At 63.4% G+C, this 21,989-nt stretch overlaps 1 protein-coding gene across 1 annotated transcript; it reads right to left on the reverse strand.

The window, feature by feature from the left end:
- Positions 1 to 1,614: 1,614 nt before the first annotated feature.
- EPHX3 (epoxide hydrolase 3) lies at positions 1,615 to 21,782 on the reverse strand. Its single transcript, XM_071800707.1, has 7 exons — positions 21,734 to 21,782; positions 14,983 to 15,237; positions 12,923 to 13,008; positions 9,756 to 10,072; positions 7,126 to 7,229; positions 4,252 to 4,400; positions 1,615 to 1,843 (listed from the first exon to the last, which is right to left on the reverse strand). The coding sequence occupies exons 2-7, from the start codon at positions 15,226 to 15,228 to the stop codon at positions 1,615 to 1,617; spliced, it is 1,131 nt and encodes a 376-aa protein (XP_071656808.1). The 5' UTR covers positions 15,229 to 15,237; positions 21,734 to 21,782.
- Positions 21,783 to 21,989: the final 207 nt, after the last annotated feature.

Consider the following 21,989-nt stretch of genomic DNA (forward strand, 5'->3'; position numbering starts at 1 on the left):
ACACGGTGCTGTCACCTGGGACATGGCACCGTCACCCATGGGTGCTCCACACTGCGACCCATGGGTGCCACCTCTCCCACCCAGGGCCACCCGTATCTCCCCCGGACGCCTGGGTCCCTTCCCCAGGGCTGGGGTGTCAACCACTGGTGACAACGATTTATTGAGGGCACTTGGGGACAGGAGGCACCGCCCGGACGCCGGGGTCCGTTCCAGATGTGGGGCTCAGCATCTGCACACGAGGTCACCACCCAACCAGATGTTTGGGCCCTGATCCAGATGAGCACCAACATCCATGTGCTCAAGGCACTTAACCAGATGTGGATTGACCAACCAGACAGGCTCAACATCCAGATGTGGAGAGCCCAGCCACACAGTAAGAACACATCCAGATGCTGATTCATCATCCAGATGTGGAGATCCCATCCAGATGTGATGGTCAATCCAGATATTGAGATCCCATCCAGATGATCAGATCTCATCCAGGTGTTGAGATCCCACCCAGATGCGACGATCTACCCAGATAACGAGGCCCCATCCAGATGTTCGGCACACATCCAGATGCCGGTGTCCCACCCAGATGTGACGATCAATCTAGATATTGGGATCACATCCAGATGTTCCCAGCCCCATACAAGGAACAGTGCTTGTGCTCATACGGGGTTCCACATCCAGATGTTGACACCCATCCGTGTGTGGGACCCAACCATCCATAAGCTTCATCCAGATGTTGGGAAACCTGTGCATCTGACATGGACCTAACATCCAGATGTTCACACAAACACACTCTCTCTCTCTCTCACACACACACTTTGCCCCCATCCAGATGTTCTATGATACCCATCAGCTATTTGGGGCCCTTCCCCAACAACTGAGCCTTGCCCCAGATCTTGAGCCCCACGCACCCCCAATGTCCCCACCCAGATTATTAAGCCCCATCCAGATGTTTCCTACGCGCCCTACAACCAAATCCATCTACCAGATGCTTTGACCCACACCCCTGCCCCCTTATCCACACCCCCTCCCCCACCCAGATGTGGTCCCTTCCCAATGACCCCCAATTCCCACCCCCAGGAATCACACCCCATCCAGATGTTGCTTCACCCACAATGACTGACCCCCCCCCACCTAGATACCAAGACCACAATCCAGATGTTTGATCAGCACCACCCCAATGACCCCCACCCCCATATTCACACCAACCCCACCCCCGATATTTGGTCAATCCCCAATAACCCCCATTGACACCACCACCCAGATGTTGTGCCCCCCTTCCAATGATCACCCCCCCCCCCCCATACTGACACCCCCACCCAGATGTTGGGTCCGCCTCCCACTGACACCTTCCCCCCCCCAGATTGCCCCCCCCAGATGTCGGGTCACCCCCCCCCCCCCCCAATACTGACCTCCCCAACCAGATGTTGGGTCACCACCCTATGACCTTCCCCCCCCAATAGTGACACCCCCCAACCAGATGTTGCGTCATCCCCCCCATACCACCCCATATCGACACCCCCAGATGTTGGGTCACCCCCCCCAAATACTGTCCCTCCCTCCAGACCTTGGGTCACCCCCCAATGACGTTGATTCCCCTCCCCTCCCCACCCATTTGCATCCCTAGGGATGCTCCTCCCCCCCCTCCAGGAACTGTCCAATGAGGTTTGCCAGGAGGCGGGGCTCCTCCTCGGGCAGCCAATGGCTGGCGCCGCGCAGCACGTGCAGGCGGGCCGAGGGGCGGAGCCTCCGGAAGAGGGCGGGGCCGAGGGCGGGGTCCAGGAATCGGTCCCGGGAGCCCCAGAGCAGCAGCGTGGGGGGAGGGGGCGGCTCGCGCGGCATCGGGGTGTCCCTGGGGGGAGGGGGAGGGTTGGGGGGCACCCAGTGGGGGACCCCGAGATGGGGGAACCCAATGGGAGCACCCAATGGGGACCCCGAGATGGGGGAACCCAATGGGAGCACCCAATGGGGACCCCTAGATGGGGGGATCCAATGGGAGAACCCAATGGGGACCCTGAAAAGGGGGAACCCAATGGGAGCACCCAATGGGGACACCCAAAATGGGGAACCCAATGGGGACACCCAATGGGGTCAAACAACGGGGGAACCCAATGGGAGCACCCAATGTATACTCCGAAACGGGGGAACCCAATGGGGACACCCAATGGGTACCTGAGATGGGGGAACCCAATGGGAGCACCCAATGGGGGTCAAACAATGGGGGAACCCAATTGGAGCATCCAGTGGGAGACCCTGAAATGGGGGAACCCAATGGGGACAACCAATGGGTACCCCGAGATGGGGGAACCCAATGGAGCACCCAGTGGGGACCCCGGAATGGGGGAAACCAATGGGAGCACCCAATGGGAGACCCTGAAATGGGGGAACCCAATGGGGACACCCAATGTAGACCCCAAAATGGGGGAATCCAATGGGGACACCCAATGGGGACCTCGAAATCGGGAACCCAATGGGGACACCCAATGGGGTCAAACAATGGGGGAACCCAATGGGAGCACCCAATGTAGACCCCGAAATGGGGGAACCCAATGGGGACACCCAATGGGTACCCCGAGATGGGGGAACCCAATAGGAGCACCCAATGGGGGCAATCAATGGGTGAACCCAATGGGAGCACCCAATGGGGACCCTGAAATGGGGGAACCCAATGGGGACACCCAATGGGGTCAAACAATGGGGGAACCCAATGGGAGAACCCAATGTAGACCCCGAAATGGGGGAACCCAATGGGGACACCCAATAGGGACCCCGAAATCAGGAACCCAATGGAGCACCCAATGGGGACCCCGGAATGGGGGATCCCAATAGGAGCACCCAATGGGGTCAAACAATGGGGGAACCCAATGGGAGAACCCAATGTAGACCCCGAAATGGGGGAACCCAATGGGGACCCCGAAATTGAGAACCCAATGGAGCACCCAATGGGGACCCCGGAATGGGGGATCCCAATAGGAGCACCCCATGGGGTCAAACAATGGGGGAACCCAATTGGAGCATCCAGTGGGGACCCCGAAAAGGGGGAACCCAATGGGGACACCCAATGTGGTCAAACAATGGGGGAACCCCCCCAAAACAGAGCAACCAATGGGGACAACCAATGGGGACCCCGGAATGGGGGATCCCAATAGGAGCACCCAATGGGGTCCCCCACCCATCTCTCCCCACCCATGACCCACCGATGTCCCCCACCCATGACTCCCCACCCATGTTCCCCCACCCAATACCCATCCATGATACCCCACTCATGATCTCCCACCTGTGTCCACCCACCCAATACCCACCCATGACACCCCCACTCATGATCCCCTACTCGTGTCCCCCCACCCAAGAGCCCCCACCCATGTCTCCCACCCCTGACCCCCCCACTTGTGTTCCCCACCCATGACCCCCCACCCCTGACCCCCACCTATGACCCCAATCCCATGTCCCCCTACCAATGATCCACCCATGACCCCCCCACCATTTTCCCCTCCCATGACCCTCCACCCAGGTTCCCCCACCCATGACCCCCCACCCATGTCCCCCCACCCATGACCCCCCACCCATGTCCCCCCACCCATATCCCCCATCCATGTCCCCCACCCATGACCCCCCACTCATGTCCACCCACCCATGACCCTCCATCCATGACCCGCCCATGTCGCACCACCCATGACCCCCCATCTGTGTCCCCCCACCCTTTTCCCTCACCCGTGTCCTCCCACCCATGACCCCCAAACCATGTCCCCCCACCCGTGACCCCCACCATGACCCCCACCCATGACCCCCCACCCATGACCCCCAACCCACGTCCCCCACCCATGTCCCCCCACCCATGTTCCCCCACCTGTGTCCCCCAACCAATGACCCCCCCACTCATGATCCCCACTCGTGTCCCCCACCCCTTTTCCCCACCCATGAGCCATCCATGTCCCCTCACCCATGACCCTCCCACTCATGACCCCCACTCGTGTCCCCCACCCACGACCCCCCACCCATTTTCCCCACCCATGAGCCATCCATGTCCCCTCACCCATGACCCTCCCACTCATGACCCCCACTTGTGTCCCCCACCCATGACCCCCCACCCCTTTTCCCCACCCATGAGCCATCCATGTCCCCCCAACAATGACCCCTACACTCATGACCCCCCACCCAGGTCCCCCACCCATGACCCCCAACCCACGTCCCCCACCCATGTCCCCCCACCCATGTTCCCCACCCATGTCCCCCACCCATGTCCCCCACCCATGACCCCACCGGAAGAGGTTGCGGTAGTAGTGCACGGGGGGGCTGAGCCCCCCAGGCTGTGCCAGCCCGAACAGGTAGCACTCGAGCTCGAGGTCCCCGAGGCGCCGCGCGGGGTCCCGGATCCCCGACCATGGGGACGTCAGCACCGTCCGGATCAGCTGGGGACACGGGGACACCCCAATGGAACAAGGGACACGAGGTCCCCGACCATGGGGACGTCAGCACCGTCCGGATCAGCTGGGGACACGGGGACACCCCAATGGGACAAGGGACGCGGGGTCCCCGACCACAGGGACGTCAGCACCGTCCGGATCAGCTGGGGACACGGGGACACCCCAATGGGACAAGGGACGCGGGGGGTGCTCCAAAAGAGGGCCTGGAGGAGCCGCTGGGGGGGGTGGGACGGGAGGGGACAGGGAGGGGACAAAGGGGTGAGATGGGGACCTGGGGATGAGGTGGGGACATGGGGATGAGATGGGGACTTGGGGACAAGGTGGGGACAAGGGGATGAGGTGGGGATATGGGGACAAGGTGGGGACATGGGGCTGAAGTGGGGATGAAGGGACATCTTGGGTTGGGTTGGGGCAAGAAGCGACAGGGAGTGGCCAAGGGGACAAGTTGGGGACATGGGGACAAGGGGGGGACATGGGGATGAGGGGACAAGGAGGGGACGCTGGGGATGGGGCATCTTGGGTTGGGTTGGGGCAGGAGGTGACAGGGAGTGGCCAAGGGGACAAGTTTGGGACATGGGGATGAGGTGGGGATGTGGGGATGAAGTGGGGACAAGGGGGGGACGTGGGGATGGGGCATCTTGGGTTGGGTTGGGGCAAGAAGTGACAGGGAGTGGCCAAGGGGACATGGGGGGGACATGGGGACGAGGCGGGGACAAGGTGATAAGATGAGGATGCAGAGATGAGGTTGGGACAAGGGGACAAGGTGGGGACATGGGGACAAGGGAGAGACATGGGGATGAGGTGAGGACTAGGGGACAACGGGGGGACAAGGGGACAAGATGAGGATGTAGAGATGAGGTGGGGACATGGGGTCGAGGTGGGGACATGGGGACAAGGTGGGGACATGGGGATGAGGAGTGGACATGGGGATGAGGTGGGGACCAGGGGACAAGATGAGGACGTAGAGAGGAGGTGGGGCCAAGGGAACAAGGTGGGGACATGGGACGGTGCATCTTCTTGGGTTGGGCTGGGACAGGAGGTGACAGGGGACAGCGTGGGGCCAGCGTGGGGCTGTGGGGCCAGCGTGGGGCCATGGGGACAGTGTGGGGCCAGCGTGGGGCTGTGGGGACAGCATGGGGCCAGCGTGGGACCAGCGTGGGGTCATGGGGCCAGCGTGGGGCCAGTGTGGTGACAGCGTGGGGCCAGCATGGGGCCATGGGGACAGTGTGGGGTCATGGGGCCAGCGTGGGGTCATGGGGCCAGCGTGGGGCCAGCATGTAGCTGTGGGGCCAGTGTGGGTCCATGGGGACAGCATGGGGCCAGCGTGGGGCTGTGGGGCCAGTGTGGGGCCATGGGGCCAGTGTGGGGCCAGCATGGGGCCAGCGTGGGGCTGTGGGGCCAGTGTGGGGCCATGGGGACAGTGTGGGGCCAGCGTGGGGCCGTGGGGCCAGCGTGGTGACAGCGTGGGGCCAGCATGGGGCCATGGGGACAGTGTGGGGCCAGCGTGGGGCCAGCATGTAGCTGTGGGGCCAGTGTGGGTCCATGGGGACAGCATGGGGCCAGTGTGGGGCCAGCATGGGGCCAGCGTGGGGCTGTGGGGCCAGTGTGGGGCCATGGGGACAGTGTGGGGCCAGTGTGGGGCCATGGGGCCAGTGTGGGGCCAGCATGGGGCCAGCGTGGGGCTGTGGGGCCAGTGTGGGGCCATGGGGACAGTGTGGGGCCAGCGTGGGGCCAGCGTGGGGCCATGGGGACAGTGTGGGGCCAGCGTGGGGCCGTGGGGCCAGCGTGGTGACAGCGTGGGGCCAGCATGGGGCCATGGGGACAGTGTGGGGCCAGCGTGGGGCCAGCATGTAGCTGTGGGGCCAGTGTGGGTCCATGGGGACAGCATGGGGCCAGTGTGGGGCCAGCATGGGGCCAGCGTGGGGCTGTGGGGCCAGTGTGGGGCCAGTGTGGGGCCAGCATGGGGCCAGCGTGGGGCTGTGGGGCCAGTGTGGGGCCATGGGGACAGTGTGGGGCCAGCGTGGGGCCATGGAGCCAGCGTGGTGACAGCGTGGGGCCAGTGTGGGGCCATGGGGACAGTGTGGGGCCAGCGTGGGGCCAGCGTGGGGCCATGGGGCCAGCGTGGGGCCAGTGTGGGGCCATGGGGACAGCGTGGGGCTGTGGGGCCAGCATGGGGCCAGTGTGGGGCCATGGGGCCAGCATGGGGCCAGCATGGGGCCATGGGGCCAGCGTGGGGCCAGTGTGGGGCCGTGGGGACAGCATGGGGCCAGTGTGGGGCTGTGGGGCCAGCATGGGGCCAGTGTGGGGGCACGGGGCCAGTGTGGGGCCGTGGGGCCAGCATGGGGCTGTGGGGCCAGCGTGGGGCCATGGGGACAGCATGGGGACAGCGTGGGGCTGTGGGGCCACCGTGGGGCTGTGGGGCCAGCGTGGGGCCATGGGGCCAGCGTGGGGCCAGCGTGGGGCCATGGGGCCAGCGTGGGACTGTGGGGCCAGCGTGGGACCAGCGTGGGGCCATGGGGCCAGCGTGGGGCCAGCGTGGGGCCATGGGGACAGCGTGGGGCCGTGGGGACAGCGTGGGGCTGTGGGGCCAGCATGGGGCCATGGGGACAGCATGGGGACAGCGTGGGGCTGTGGGGCCACCGTGGGGCTGTGGGGCCAGCGTGGGACCAGTGTGGGGCCGTGGGGCCAGCGTGGGGCCATGGGGACCCACCTGGAAGTCGGCGAGCGCCAGCAGCAGCTCGGGCAGCCATGGCAGCTGGAACAGGAACACGTAGCTGGAGCGCAGCAGCTGGCTGGGGTGGCAGGCGGTGAAGTCTGCGCCGGGGGACACCCGTGTCACCCGTGGGTGCCACCGCCACAGGTGACACCGCATGGCACGGCCGTGAGATTGGGAACCCAACGGTGTTGGCCACGGGAGGTGGGACCTGGTGGCATTGGCCGTGAGGTGGGATGTGATACGGCCAACTGAGGTGGCACCCAATGGCGTGGTCATTGAAGGTGGCACCCAACAATGGTGGCACCCAATGGCGTGGTCATTGGAGATGGCACCCAATGGTGGCACCCAATGGTGTGGTCAGAAGATGGCACCCAATGGTGTGGTCATTGGAGATGGCACCCAATGGCATTGGCCATGAAAGGTTGCACCCAATAGTGTGGTCATTGGAGGTGGCACCCAACAACGGTGGCACCCAATGGTGTGGTCATTGGAGATGGCACCCAATGGTGGCACCCAATGGCGTGGTCATTGAAGGTGGCACCCAACAATGGTGGCACCCAATGGTGTGGTCATTGGAGATGGCACCCAATGGTGGCACCCAATGGTGTGGTCAGAAAATGGCACCCAATGGTGTGGTCATTGGAGATGGCACCCAATGGCATTGGCCATGAAAGGTGGCACCCAATAGTGTGGTCATGGAGGTGGCACCCAACAACGGTGGCACCCAATGGTGTGGTCACTGGAGATGGCACCCAATGGTGGCACCCAATGGTGTGGTCATTGAAGGTGGCACCCTACAATGGTGGCACCCAATGGTGTGGTCATTGGAGATGGCACCCAATGGCGGCACCCAATGGCATGGTCATTGAAGGTGGCACCCAACAACGGTGGCATCCAATGGTGTGGTCACTGGAGATGGCACCCAATGGTGGCACCCAATGGTGTGGTCATTGGAGATGGCACCCAATGGCATTGGCCATGAAAGGTGGCACCCAATAGTGTGGTCATGGAGGTGGCACCCAACAACGGTGGCACCCAATGGTGTGGTCACTGGAGATGGCACCCAATGGTGGCACCCAATGGTGTGGTCATTGAAGGTGGCACCCTACAATGGTGGCACCCAATGGTGTGGTCATTGGAGATGGCACCCAATGGTGGCACCCAATGGTGTGGTCATTGGAGATGGCACCCAATGGTGGCACCCAGTGGTGTGGTCAGAAGATGGCACCCAATGGTGTGGTCATTGGAGATGGCACCCAATGGCGTGACCAAGAGAGGTGGCACCCAATGGTGTGGTCATTGGAGATGGCACCCAATGGTATTGGCCAAGAGAAGTGGCACCCAATGGTGTGGTCATTGGAGATGGCACCCAACAATGGTGGCACCCAATGGTGTGGTCATTGGAGATGGCACCCAATGGCATTGGCCATGAGAGGTGGCACCCAATGCTGTGGTCATTGGAGATGGCACCCAATGGCGTGACCAAGAGAGGTGGCACCCAATGGCGTGGTCATTGGAGGTGGCACCCAGCAATGGTGGCACCCAATGGTGTGGTCATTGGAGATGGCACCAAATGGCATTGGCCATGAGAGGTGGCACCCAATGGAGTGGTCAGAAGGTGCCACCCAATGGCACTGGCCATGAGATGTGGCACCCAACGGCATGGAGGTAACGATGGCACCCAATGGCACAGTGATGGCAGATGCCACCCAATGGCGTCACCAAGAGACGGGACCTGATGTCACGGTCACCAGAGATGGCACCCAGTGAGATGACCAGTGACAGATGGCACCCAACACATGACCAGTGACACCCAATGGTGCCACCAAGAAATGGCACCCAACGACACGACCAGTGACAGATGGCACCCAACACATGACCAGTGACAGATGGCACCCAATGGCATCACCAAGAGATGGGACCTGATGTCATGGCCACTAGAGATGGCACCCAACAACAAGACCAGTGACAGATGGCACCCAATGGCGTCACCAAGAGATGGGACCTGACGTCACAGCCACCAGAGATGGCACCCAACGACACGACCAGTGACAGATGGCACCCAACACATGACCAGTGACAGATGGCACCCAACACATGACCAGTGACACCCAATGGTGCCACCAAGAGACGGCACCCAACGACACGACCAGTGACACATGGCACCCAACACACGACCAGTGACACCCAATGGTGCCACCAAGAGATGGCACCCAACGACACGACCAGTGACAGATGGCACCCAACACATGACCAGTGACAGATGGCACCCAATGGCGTCACCAAGAGATGGGACCTGATGTCACGGCCACCAGAGATGGCACCCAACAACAAGACCAGTGACAGATGGCACCCAATGGCGTCACCAAGAGATGGCACCCAATGGCGTCACCAAGAGATGGGACCTGACGTCACAGCCACCAGAGATGGCACCCAACGACATGACCAGTGCCACATGGCACCCAACACATGACCAGTGACACCCAATGGTGCCACCAAGAGATGGCACCCAACAACACGACCAGTGACACATGGCACCCAACGCCATCACCAAGAGCTGCCACCCAATGCCACCAGAGCCACCACCACATCCCCACCCCCAGATGTCCCCAAGGCCGCGTCACCTGCCATCCACGCGCGATGCGGCGCCGCCATGATCACCAACTTGTCCACCAGCGCCGGGTGGCTCAGCGCCACCTCCCAGGCCAGGAGGCCCCCGAAGTCGTGGCCCACCAGGACGCACTTGGGTGACGCCGCGGTGTCCCCCGGCGTGGGGGGTGTCCCCAGGGTCTCGATGACCTCGCAGATGTCCCCGAGCAGCAGCTCCAGGCGGTAGCTGTCCCGGCCGCGGGGTTTGTCGGAGGCGCCGTAGCCGCGCAGGTCCAGGGCCACGGCGCGGAACCGGCCGCCCAGCTCCTGCAGCAGGAAGCGCCAGCAGAACCTGCGGGGACAATGGGGACACTGCGGGGGGGGTGGTGTCACCTCCCCTAGGGATGCTCGGTGGTGCTGGGGAGGTGGTTGTGGTGTCATCCATGGGGACAACTCAGTGGTTCTGGGGACACTCAGTGGTTCTGGGGGAGAGGACGGTGGTGACAGCCATGGGGACACCCACTGGTTCTGGGGACGTTCTGGGGACACCCAGTGGTTCTGGGGGAGGGGACAGTGGTGACACCCATGGGGACGCCCACTGGTTCTGGGGACACCCACTGGTTCTGGGGAGGTGGCTGTGGTGTCACCCATGGGGACACCCAGCGGTTCTGGGGGAGGGGACAATGGTGACACTGGGGAGGGGTCGGTGTCACCTCCCCTGGGGACACTCAGCGGTTCTGGGGAGGTGGATGTGGTGTCACCCATGGGGACACCCCCAGCCCTGGGGAGGTGACAGTGGTGACACCCCCAGCTCTGGGGAGGTGACAGCAGTGACACCCCCAGCTCGGGGAGGTGACAGCGGTGACACCATGGGGACACCCCCAGCCCTAAGGAGGTGACAGTGGTGACACCCCTAGCCCTGGGAGGTGACAGCGGTGTCACCCATGGGGACACCCCCAGCTCTGGGGAGGTGACAATGGTGACACCCCCAGCCCTGGGGAGGTGACAGTGGTGACACCTGCAGCTCTGGGAGGTGACAGCGGTGTCACCATGGGGACACCCCCAGCCCTGGGGAGGTGACAGTGGTGACACCCCCAGCTGTGGGAGGCGACAGCGGTGACACCATGGGGACACCCCCAGCCCTGGGGAGGTGACAGCGGTGTCACCCATGGGGACACCCCCAGTTCTGGGAGGTGACAGCGGTGACACCATGGGGACACCCCCAGTTCTGGGAGGTGACAGTGGTGACACCCCCAGCCCTGGGGAGGTGACAGTGGTGACACCATGGGGACACCCCCAGTTCTGGGAGGTGACAGTGGTGACACCCCCAGCTGTGGAAGGTGACAGTGGTGACACCATGGGGACACCCCCAGCCCTGGGGAGGTGACAGTGGTGACACCCCCAGCTCGGGGAGGTGACAGCGGTGACACCATGGGGACACCCCCAGCCCTAGGGAGGTGACAGTGGTGACACCTGCAGCTCTGGGAGGTGACAGCGGTGTCACCCATGGGGACACCCCCAGCTCTGGGGAGGTGACAATGGTGACACCCCCAGCCCTGGGGAGGTGACAGTGGTGACACCTGCAGCTCTGGGAGGTGACAGCGGTGTCACCCATGGGGACACCCCCAGTTCTGGGAGGTGACAGTGGTGACACCCCCAGCCCTGTGGAGGTGACAGTGGTGACACCTGCAGCTCTGGGAGGTGACAGCGGTGTCACCCATGGGGACACCCACCAGTTCTGGGAGGTGACAGTGGTGACACCCCCAGCCCTGTGGAGGTGACAGTGGTGACACCATAGGGACACCCCCAGCCCTGGGAGGTGACAGCGGTGTCACCATGGGGACACCCCCAGCCCTGGGGAGGTGACAGTGGTGACACCCCTAGCCCTGGGAGGTGACAGCGGTGTCACCCATGGGGACACCCCCAGCTCTGGGGAGGTGACAATGGTGACACCCCCAGCCCTGGGGAGGTGACAGCGGTGTCACCCATGGGGACACCCCCAGTTCTGGGAGGTGACAGTGGTGACACCCCCAGCCCTGTGGAGGTGACAGTGGTGACACCATGGGGACACCCCCAGCCCTGGGGAGGTGACAATGGTGACACCCCCAGCTCTGGGGAGGTGACAGCGGTGACACCATGGGGACACCCCCAGCCCTGGGAGGTGACAGCGGTGACACCATTGGGACACCCCCAGCCCTAGGGAGGTGACAGTGGTGACACCCCTAGCCCTGGGAGGTGACAGCGGTGTCACCCATGGGGACACCCCCAGCCCTGGGGAGGTGACAGTGGTGACACCCCCAGCCCTGGGAGGTGACAGCGGTGTCACCATGGGGACACCCCCAGTTCTGGGAGGTGACAGTGGTGACACCTGCAGCTCTGGGAGGTGACAGCGGTGTCACCCATGGGGACACCCCCAGCCCTGGGGAGGTGACAGTGGTGACACCCCCAGCCCTGGGAGGTGACAGCGGTGTCACCATGGGGACACCCCCAGTTCTGGGAGGTGACAGTGGTGACACCTGCAGCTCTGGGAGGTGACAGCGGTGTCACCCATGGGGACACCCCCAGCTCTGGGGAGGTGACAATGGTGACACCCCCAGCCCTGGGGAGGTGACAGTGGTGACACCTGCAGCTCTGGGAGGTGACAGCGGTGTCACCCATGGGGACACCCCCAGTTCTGGGAGGTGACAGTGGTGACACCCTCAGCCCTGTGGAGGTGACAGTGGTGACACCCCCAGCTCTGGGAGGTGACAGCGGTGTCACCCATGGGGACACCCCCAGCCCTGGGGAGGTGACAGTGGTGACACCCCCAGCCCTGTGGAGGTGACAGTGGTGACACCAAGGGGACACCCCCAGCCCTAGGGAGGTGACAGTGGTGACACCATGGGGACACCCCCAGTTCTGGGAGGTGACTGTGGTGACACCCCCAGCCCTGGGGAGGTGACAGCGGTGACACCATGGGGACACCCCCAGCTCTGGGAGGTGACAGCGGTGACACCCCCAGCTGTGGAAGGTGACAGTGGTGACACCAAGGGGACACCCCCAGCCCTGGGGAGGTGACAGCGGTGTCACCATGGGGACACCCCCAGCCCTGGGGAGGTGACAATGGTGACACCCCCAGCTCTGGGGAGGTGACAGCGGTGTCACCATGGGGACACCCCCAGCCCTGGGGAGGTGACAGCGGTGTCACCATGGGGACACCCACCAGTTCTGGGGGAAGCCGTGCAGCAGCAGCATCAATGGGGCGTCGGGGGGACCCCGAGTGACGTAGTGCAGACGCAGCCCCGATTCCTGGGGGGGCAATGGGGGTGTCAGTGGGTGTCCCCCCTCACCCTAAATTGTCCCCCCCCAATAACCCCCAAAATCCCCCAGAAACCCCCCAAATCTCCCCACCCCCTCCGGGGTCCCCCAAAAACCCCTGAGATCCCCCCAAGACCCCCCCCAAACCCCCAACCCCCAATTAACACTCAAGATCCCCCCAGGACCCCCCCAAAACCCCCAAGCCCCTCCAAGTCCCCTGACCTCCTCCAGACCCCCCCTTAAGCCCCAAGACCCCCCCAAGCCCCCAACTCCCAATGAACCCCCAAGACTCCCTCAAGACCCCCAACCCTCAATTAACCCCCAAGATCACCCCGGGACCCCCCCCAAAAGTTCCCAAGACCCCCCGGGATCCCCAAAAGCCCACAAGACCCCCCCCAAGTCCACAACCCCCAATTAACCCTCAAGACCCCCCAGGTCCCCCCTTAACCCCCAAGGCCCCCCCAAGCCTCCAACCCCCAATTAACCCTCAAGACCCCTCTGGGGCCCCCCAGAAGCCCCCAAGACCCCCCAACCTCCCCCAGACCCCCCATTAACCCTCAAGACGCCCCCAAGCCCCCAACCCTCAATCCCCAAGACCCCCCTTCCAGGACCCCCAAAAAGCCCCCAAGATCCCCCAAGACCCCCGACCTCCCCCAGGCCCCCCAACAACCCCCAAGACCCCCCCGGGACCCCCCCAAAAACCCTCAAGACCCCCCCCCCCGGACCCCCAAAAACCCTCAAGAACCCCCGGGACCCCCCCTTAACTCCCAAGCCCCCCAACCTCCCCCAGACCCCCCCTTTAACCCCCAAGATCCCCCCAACCCCCAATGAACCCCCAAGATCACCCCTGGACCCCCCAAAACCCCCTGGACCCCTCTGGGACCCCCAAAAACCCTCAAGACCCCCTGACCTTCCCCAGAGCCCCCATTAACCCTCCAGACCCCCCCAAGCCCCCCAACCTCCCCCAGCCCCCCTCTTTAATCCCCAAGCCCCATAACCCCCAAGCCCCATAACCCCCCATTAACCCCCAAAACCCCCTCAGGACCCCCCAAAACCCCCAAAACCCCCCCAAGCTCCCCAACCTCCCCCAGACCCCCCTTTAACCCCCAAGACCCCCCCAAGCCCCATAACCCCCAAGACCCCAGGATCCCCATTAACCCCCAAGACCCCTCTAAACCCTCAAGACCCCCCCAAGCCCCATAACCCCCCATTAACCCCCAAAACCCCCTTAGGACCCCCCAAAACCCCCCCAAACCCCCCAACCTCCCCCAGAACCCCCTTTAACCCCCAAGACCCCCCCAAGCCCCATAACCGCCAAGACCCCAGGATCCCCATTAACCCCCAAGACCCCTCAAAACCCTCAAGACCCCCCCAAGCCCCCGTAACCCCCCATTAACCCCCAAGACCCCCTCAGGACCCCCAAAAACCCCCAAGACCCCCCCAAGCCCCCCAACCTCCCCCAGACCCCCCTTTAACCCCCAAGACCCCCCAAGCCCCATAACCCCCAATGAACCCCCAAGACCCCAGGATCCCCATAAACCCCCAAGACCCCTCAAAACCCTCAAGACCCCCCCAAGCCCCATAACCCCCCATGAACCCCCAAAACCCCCTTAGGACCCCCCAAAACCCCCAAAAGCCCCCCAACCTCCCCCAGCCCCCCCCTTTGACCCCCAAGATCCCCCCAAGCCCCATAACCCCCCAAGCCCCCTAACCCCCATTAACCCCCAAAACCCCCTTAGGACCCCCCAAAACCCCCCCAAACCCCCCAACCTCCCCCAGCCCCCCCTTTAACCCCCAAGACCCCCCAAGCCCCATAACCCCCAAGACCCCAGGATCCCCATTAACCCCCAAGACCCCTCAAAACCCTCAAGACCCCCCCAAGCCCCATAACCCCCCATTATCCCCCAAAACCCCCTTAGGACCCCCCAAAACCCCCAAGACCCCCCCCCAAATCCCGCCCCCCACCTTGAGGCGCAGGTACCGGTGCTCCCCGAAGGTCCCATCGGCCAGCCCGGGGGGGGCTCTGTCCCGCAGGCGCCACCAGAAGGTGCAGCGGGGGCCGCGGCGCAGCAGCAGCAGCACCCCCCACAGCGCGTAGGCCACCCCGGCGGCCACCGCGGCCACCGCCACCCCCAGGCGGGCCAGCAGGCGCCGTAGGGCCAGCAGGAGCCGGGTGGGGGCCAGCAGGAGCCAGCACAGCGACAGCAGCATTGGGGACACCTGGGGACAGCAGCACTGGGGTGGCCCGGGGAAGTAGGGGCATGTGGCATCAGGGGGAGGTGGCATGAGGGTGGCCCCTGTGGGATGTGGCAGCAGGGGCACATGGCACCACGGTGTGACATCGCCATGGTGGCCCCATCACCAGGGTCCCATGGCACCTGGGTGGCCCATCCCCATGGTGATCGTGTCACCAAGGGCCCATCCCCATGGTGGCCCCATGTCACCAGGGTCCCATGTCACCAGGGTGTCCCATCCCCATGGTGGCTCCATCCCCATGGTGACCATGTCACCAAGGGCCCATCCCCATGGTGGCCCCATGTCACCAGGGTCCCATGTCACCAGGGTGTCCCATCCCCATGGTGGCTCCATCCCCATGGTGACCATGTCACCAAGGGCCCATCCCCATGGTGGCCCCATGTCACCAGGGTCCCATGTCACCAAGGTCCCATGTCACCAGGGTGTCCCATCCCCATGGTGGCCCCATCACCAGTGTCCCATGTCACCAGGGTGTCCCATCCCCATGGTGACCATGTCACTGGGGTCCCATGTCACCTGGGTGTCGCATCCCCATGGTGACCATGCCACCAGGGTCCCACATCACCAAGGTCCCATCTCACCAGGGTGTCCCATCCCCATGGTGACCATGTCACCAGGGTCCCATGTTGCCAGGGTTGTCCCATCCCCATGGTGACCATGTCACCGGGGTCCCACGTCACCAAGGTCCCATCTCACCAGGGTGTCCCATCCCCATGGTGGCCATGTCACCAAGGTCTCATGGCACCAGGGTATCCCCATGTCCCATGTCACCAGGTTCCCATGTCACCAAGGTCCCATGTCACCAGGGTGTCCCATCCCTATGGTGGCCCCATCATCAGTGTCCCATTTCCCCAGGGTATCCCATCCCTATGGTGACCATGTCACCGGGGTCCCATGTCACCAAGGTCCCATGTCACCAGGGTGTCCCATCCCCATGGTGGCCCCATCACCATGGTCCCATGGCACCTGGGTGTCCCATCCCCATGGTGATCATGTCACCAAGGGTCCATCCCCATGGTGGCCCCATGTCACCAGGGTCCCATGTCACCAAGGTCCCATGTCACCAGGGTGTCCCATCCCCATGGTGACCATGTCACCAGGGTCCCATGTCGCCAGGGTTGTCCCATCCCCATGGTGATCGTGTCACCAAGGGTCCATCCCCATGGTGGCCCCATGTCACCAGGGTCCCATGTCACCAAGGTCCCATGTCACCAGGATGTCCCATCCCCATGGTGATCATGTCACCAGGGTCCCATGTCGCCAGGGTTGTCCCATCCCCATGGTGATCGTGTCACCAAGGGCCCATCCCCATGGTGGCCCCATGTCACCAGGGTCCCATGTCACCAAGGTCCCATGTCACCAGGGTGTCCCATCCCCATGGTGGCTCCATCCCCATGCTGACCATGTCACCAAGGTCCCATGTCACCAGGTTGTCCCATCCCCATGGTGGCCCCATCACCATGGTCCCATGGCACCTGGGTGTCCCATCCCCATGGTGATCATGTCACCAAGGGCCCATCCCCATGGTGGCCCCATGTCACCAGGGTCCCATGTCACCAAGGTCCCATGTCACCAGGATGTCCCATCCCCATAGTGGCTCCAGCCCCATGGTGGCCATGTCACCAGGGTCCCATGTCACCTGGGTGTCCCATCACCATGGTGAACATGTCACCAGGTTCCCATGTCACCAAGGTCCCATGTCACCTGGGTGTCCCATCCCTATGGTGGCCCCATCACCAGGGTCCCATGTCCCCAGGGTGTCCCATCCCCATGGTGACCATGTCACTGGGGTCCCATGTCACCTGGGTGTCGCATCCCCATGGTGACCATGTCACCAGGGTCCCATGTCGCCAGGGTTGTCCCATCCCCATGGTGACCATGTCACCGGGGTCCCACGTCACCAAGGTCCCATCTCACCAGGGTGTCCCATCCCCATGGTGGCCATGTCACCAAGGTCTCATGGCGCCAGGGTATCCCGATGTCCCATGTCACCAAGGTCCCATGGCACCAGGGTGTCCCATCCCCATGGTGGCCCCATCATCAGTGTCCCATGTCCCCAGGGTATCCCATCCCTATGGTGACCATGTCACCGGGGTCCCATGTCACCAAGGTCCCATGTCACCTGGGTGTCCCATCCCCATGGTGGCCCCATCACCAAGGTCCCATGTCACCTGGGTGTCCCATCCCCATGGTGATCATGTCACAAAGGGCCCATCCCCATGGTGGCCCCATGTCACCAGGGTCCCATGTCACCAAGGTCCCATGTCACCTGAGTGTCCCATCCCCATGGTGATCATGTCACCAGGGTCCCATGTCGCCAGGGTTGTCCCATCCCCATGGTGATCGCGTCACCAAGGGCCCATCCCCATGGTGGCCCCATGTCACCAGGGTCCCATGTCACCAAGGTCCCATGTCACCAGGGTTGTCCCATCCCCATCCTGACCATGTCACCAGGGTCCCATGTCGCCAGGTTTGTCCCACCCCCATGGTGATCGTGTCACCAAGGGTCCATCCCCATGGTGGCCCCATGTCACCAGGGTCCCATGTCACCAAGGTCCCATGTCACCAGGGTGTCCCATCCCCATGGTGATCATGTCACCAAGGGCCCATCCCCATGGTGGCCCCATGTTACCAGGGTCCCACGTCATCAAGGTCCCATGTCACCAGGATGTCCCATCCCCATAGTGGCTCCAGCCCCATGGTGGCCATGTCACCAGGGTCCCATGTCACCTGGGTGTCCCATCACCATGGTGAACATGTCACCAGGTTCCCATGTCACCAAGGTCCCATGTCCCCTGGGTGTCCCATCCCTATGGTGGCCCCATCACCAGGGTCCCATGTCCCCAGGGTGTCCCATCCCCATGGTGACCATGTCACTGGGGTCCCATGTCACCTGGGTGTCGCATCCCCATGGTGACCATGCCACCAAGGTCCCACATCACCAAGGTCCCATCTCACCAGGGTGTCCCATCCCCATGGTGACCATGTCACCGGGGTCCCACGTCACCAAGGTCCCATCTCACCAGGGTGTCCCATCCCCATGGTGGCCATGTCACCAAGGTCTCATGGCACCAGGGTATCCCCATGTCCCATGTCACCAGGGTCCCATGTCACCAAGGTCCCATGTCACCAGGGTGTCCCATCCCCATGGTGGCCCCATCATCAGTGTCCCATGTCCCCAGGGTATCCCATCCCCATGGTGACCATGTCACCGGGGTCCCATGTCATCAAGGTCCCATGTCACCAGGTTGTCCCATCCCCATGGTGGCTCCATCCCCATGCTGACCATGTCACCAAGGTCCCATGTCACCAGGGTGTCCCATCCCCATGGTGATCGTGTCACCAAGGGCCCATCCCCATGGTGGCCCCATGTCACCAGGGTCCCATGTCACGAAGGTCCCATGTCACCAGGATGTCCCATCCCCATGGTGGCCCCATCACCAAGGTCCCATGTCACCTGGGTGTCCCATCCCCATGGTGATCATGTCACCAAGGGCCCATCCCCACGGTGGCCCCATGTCACCAGGGTCCCACGTCATCAAGGTCCCATGTCACCAGGATGTCCCATCCCCATAGTGGCTCCAGCCCCATGGTGGTCATGTCACCAGGGTCCCATGTCACCTGGGTGTCCCATCACCATGGTGAACATGTCACCAGGTTCCCATGTCACCAAGGTCCCATGTCACCTGGGTGTCCCATCCCCATGGTGGCCCCATCACCAAGGTCCCATGTCACCTGGGTGTCCCATCCCCATGGTGATCATGTCACCAAGGGCCCATCCCCATGGTGGCCCCATGTCACCAGGGTCCCACGTCATCAAGGTCCCATGTCACCAGGATGTCCCATCCCCATAGTGGCTCCAGCCCCATGGTGGTCATGTCACCAGGGTCCCATGTCCCCAGGGTGTCCCATCCCCATGGTGACCATGTCACCGGGGTCTCGTGTCACCAGGATGTCCCAACCCCATGGTGTCCCATCCCCATGGTGACCATGTCACCAGGGTCCCATGTTGCCAGGGTTGTCCCATCCCCATGGTGACCATGTCACCGGGGTCTCGTGTCACCAGGATGTCCCAACCCCATGGTGTCCCATCCCCATGGTGACCATGTCACCAAGGTCCCATGTCACCAGGATGTCCCATCCCCATAGTGGCTCCATCCCCATGGTGGCCCTGTCACCAGGGTCCCATGTCACCTGGGTGTCCCATCCCTATGGTGGCCCCATCACCAGGGTCCCATGTCACCAGGGTGTCCCCATGTCCCATGTCACCAGGGTCCCATGTCACCAGGGTGTCCCATCCCCATGGTGACCATGTCGCCAGGGTCCCATGTCACCAAGGTCCCATGTCACCAGGGTGTCTCATCCCCATGGTGGCTCCATCCCCAGGGTGGCAATGTCCCCATCTCCCATGTCACCAAGGTCCCATGTCACCAGGGTGTCCCCATGTCCCATGGCACCAGGGTCCCATGTTGCCAGGGTGTCCCATCCCCATGGTGGCTCCATCCCCATGGTGGTCATGTCACCAAGGTCCCATGCCACCAGGGTGTCCCATCCCCATGGTGGCTCCATCCACATGGTGACCATGGCACCAGGGTCCCATCTCACCAGGGTGTCCCCATCCCCATGGTGGCCCCATCACCAGGGTCCCATGTCACTAGGGTGCCCCCATCCCTATGGTGGCCCCCTCACTAAGGTGCCAGGTCCCCAGGGTTTCCCCACGTCCCCAGAGTCCTAAGTCACCAGGTGTCCCATGCCCATGGTGACCGTGTCACCAGGGTGTGATGTCACTAGTGTCCCATGTCACCAGGTGTCCCATTCCCACAGTAGCCATGTCACCATGGTGGCTGCATCATCAAGATGGCCATGTCACCAGGGTCCCATGTTACTCATGTCCCATGTCCCCAGGATGTCCCATCCCTGTGGTGGCCATGTCACCAAGGTCCCATGTCCCCATCACTAAGGTGCCATGTCCCCATGTCCCCAGGGTCCCATGTCACCAGCGTGTCCCATGCCCATGGTGACCATGTCACCAAGGTGGCCCCATCCTCATGGTAGCCCCATCGTCAAGATGACCACGTCCCCATGCCCCATGTCCCCAGGGTGTCCCCGTTGTCCCCATTCCTGGGTGCTGTGTCACTGGGCTGTCCCATTATCAGGGTGTCACCATCAGGGTGTCACCATCACCAGAGTGGCTCTGCCACCCCCGTGTCCCTCCCCCGTGGTGCCACATCACCAAGGCCACCCAATGTCCCTGTCACCGCGGTGTCCCATGTCACCAGGTGTCCCCTCACACCAGGGGGGTCCCATCATGGGGGTGTCCCTGTGCCCTCAGTGTCACCAGGGTGTCACAACAAGGGGTTTTCCCGTCACCAACGTGTCTCCGTCACCTCAGTGTCACCGTTGTCACCTCAGTGTCACCGTTGTCACCTCAGTGTCCCCGTCACCGCTTGTCACGACGTCGGGGTGTCCCTGGCACTGCGGTCCCACCACGGGGAGGTCCCTGCCCCGTGTCCCTGTCCCCATGTCCCCGTTGCAGTCCCCATCCTCCTGTCCTGATGTCCCTGTCCCTCTGTCCTGATGTCCCTGTCCCCCTGTCCTGATGTCCCTGTCCCGGTTCCTGTCCCCGGTTCCGTAGTCCCTGTCCCCCTGTCCCAATCCCTCTATCCCTGTCCCCCTGTCCCGTGTCCCTGTCCCCAAGTGTCCCTGTCCCATGTCCCTGTTCCGGGTCCCTGTCCCTGTCCGCCTGTCCTGGTGTCTCTGTCCGCATGTCCCGTGTCCCTGTCCCCCTGTCCTGGTGTCCCTGTCCCCAAGCGTCCCTGTCCCCCTGTTCCGTGTCCCTGTCCCCATGTCCCTGTCCCCATGTCTCGTGTCCCTGTCCCCCTATCCAGGTGTCCCTGTCCTTCTGTCCCAGTTCCTGTCCTCAAGTGTCCCTGTCCTGGGTCCCTGTCCCGTGTCCCTGTCCCTCTGTCCTGGTTCTTGTCCCCAGTCCCTTAGTCCCTGTCCTGGTGTCTCTGTCCCCATGTCCCCTGTCCCTGTCCCCCTGTCCTGGTGTCCCTGTCCCTCTGTCCCGGTTCCTGTCCCCAGGTGTCCCTGTCCCCCTGTCCTGTGTTCCTGTTCCCCTGTCCTGAGGTCCCTGTCCCATGTCCAGTGTCCCTGTCCCCCTGTCCTGATGTCCCTGTCCTGGTGTCCCTGTCCCCCTGTCCCTGTCCCTGTCCCCATCTCCCTGTCTCGTGTCTCTGTCCCCTGTCTCTGTCCCGGGTGTCCCCGTCCCCGAGGGTGTCCCTGTCCCCATGCCCCTGTCCCATGTCCCCGACCCCCTGTCCCATGTCCCTGTCCCCCTGTCCCGTGTGTCCCCGTCCCCGGGGGTGTCCCCGTCCCCCCTTCCCCTGTCCCGTTCCCCCTTCCCCTGTCCCCGTGTCCCGGTTCCTGTCACCGCCCCCCCCTCCCCCCCCTCCCCGACCTTCTCTCGCCGCTTCCTCCTCCCGCCCGAGCTCGGCCGCGCGCGGCCCCGCCCCCTCCCGCCCATTGGTCAGCACCGGCAGCGAGAGGGCGGAGCCGCACGGGCGACAGCCAATGGGACCGCGAGAGGCGTCACGTGAGGGGAGGGAACCACCCCCGGGGTGGGGTGGGGGAAACCGGGACCCGAACGCACCAATTTTTGTATATTTTTTTAATATTTTCCCTTTTTTTTCCCCCTTCCCCCGCTACTTTTCCCT

This window comes from Patagioenas fasciata, chromosome 32, assembly GCF_037038585.1.
Source record: "Patagioenas fasciata isolate bPatFas1 chromosome 32, bPatFas1.hap1, whole genome shotgun sequence".
Taxonomy (NCBI): domain Eukaryota; kingdom Metazoa; phylum Chordata; class Aves; order Columbiformes; family Columbidae; genus Patagioenas; species Patagioenas fasciata.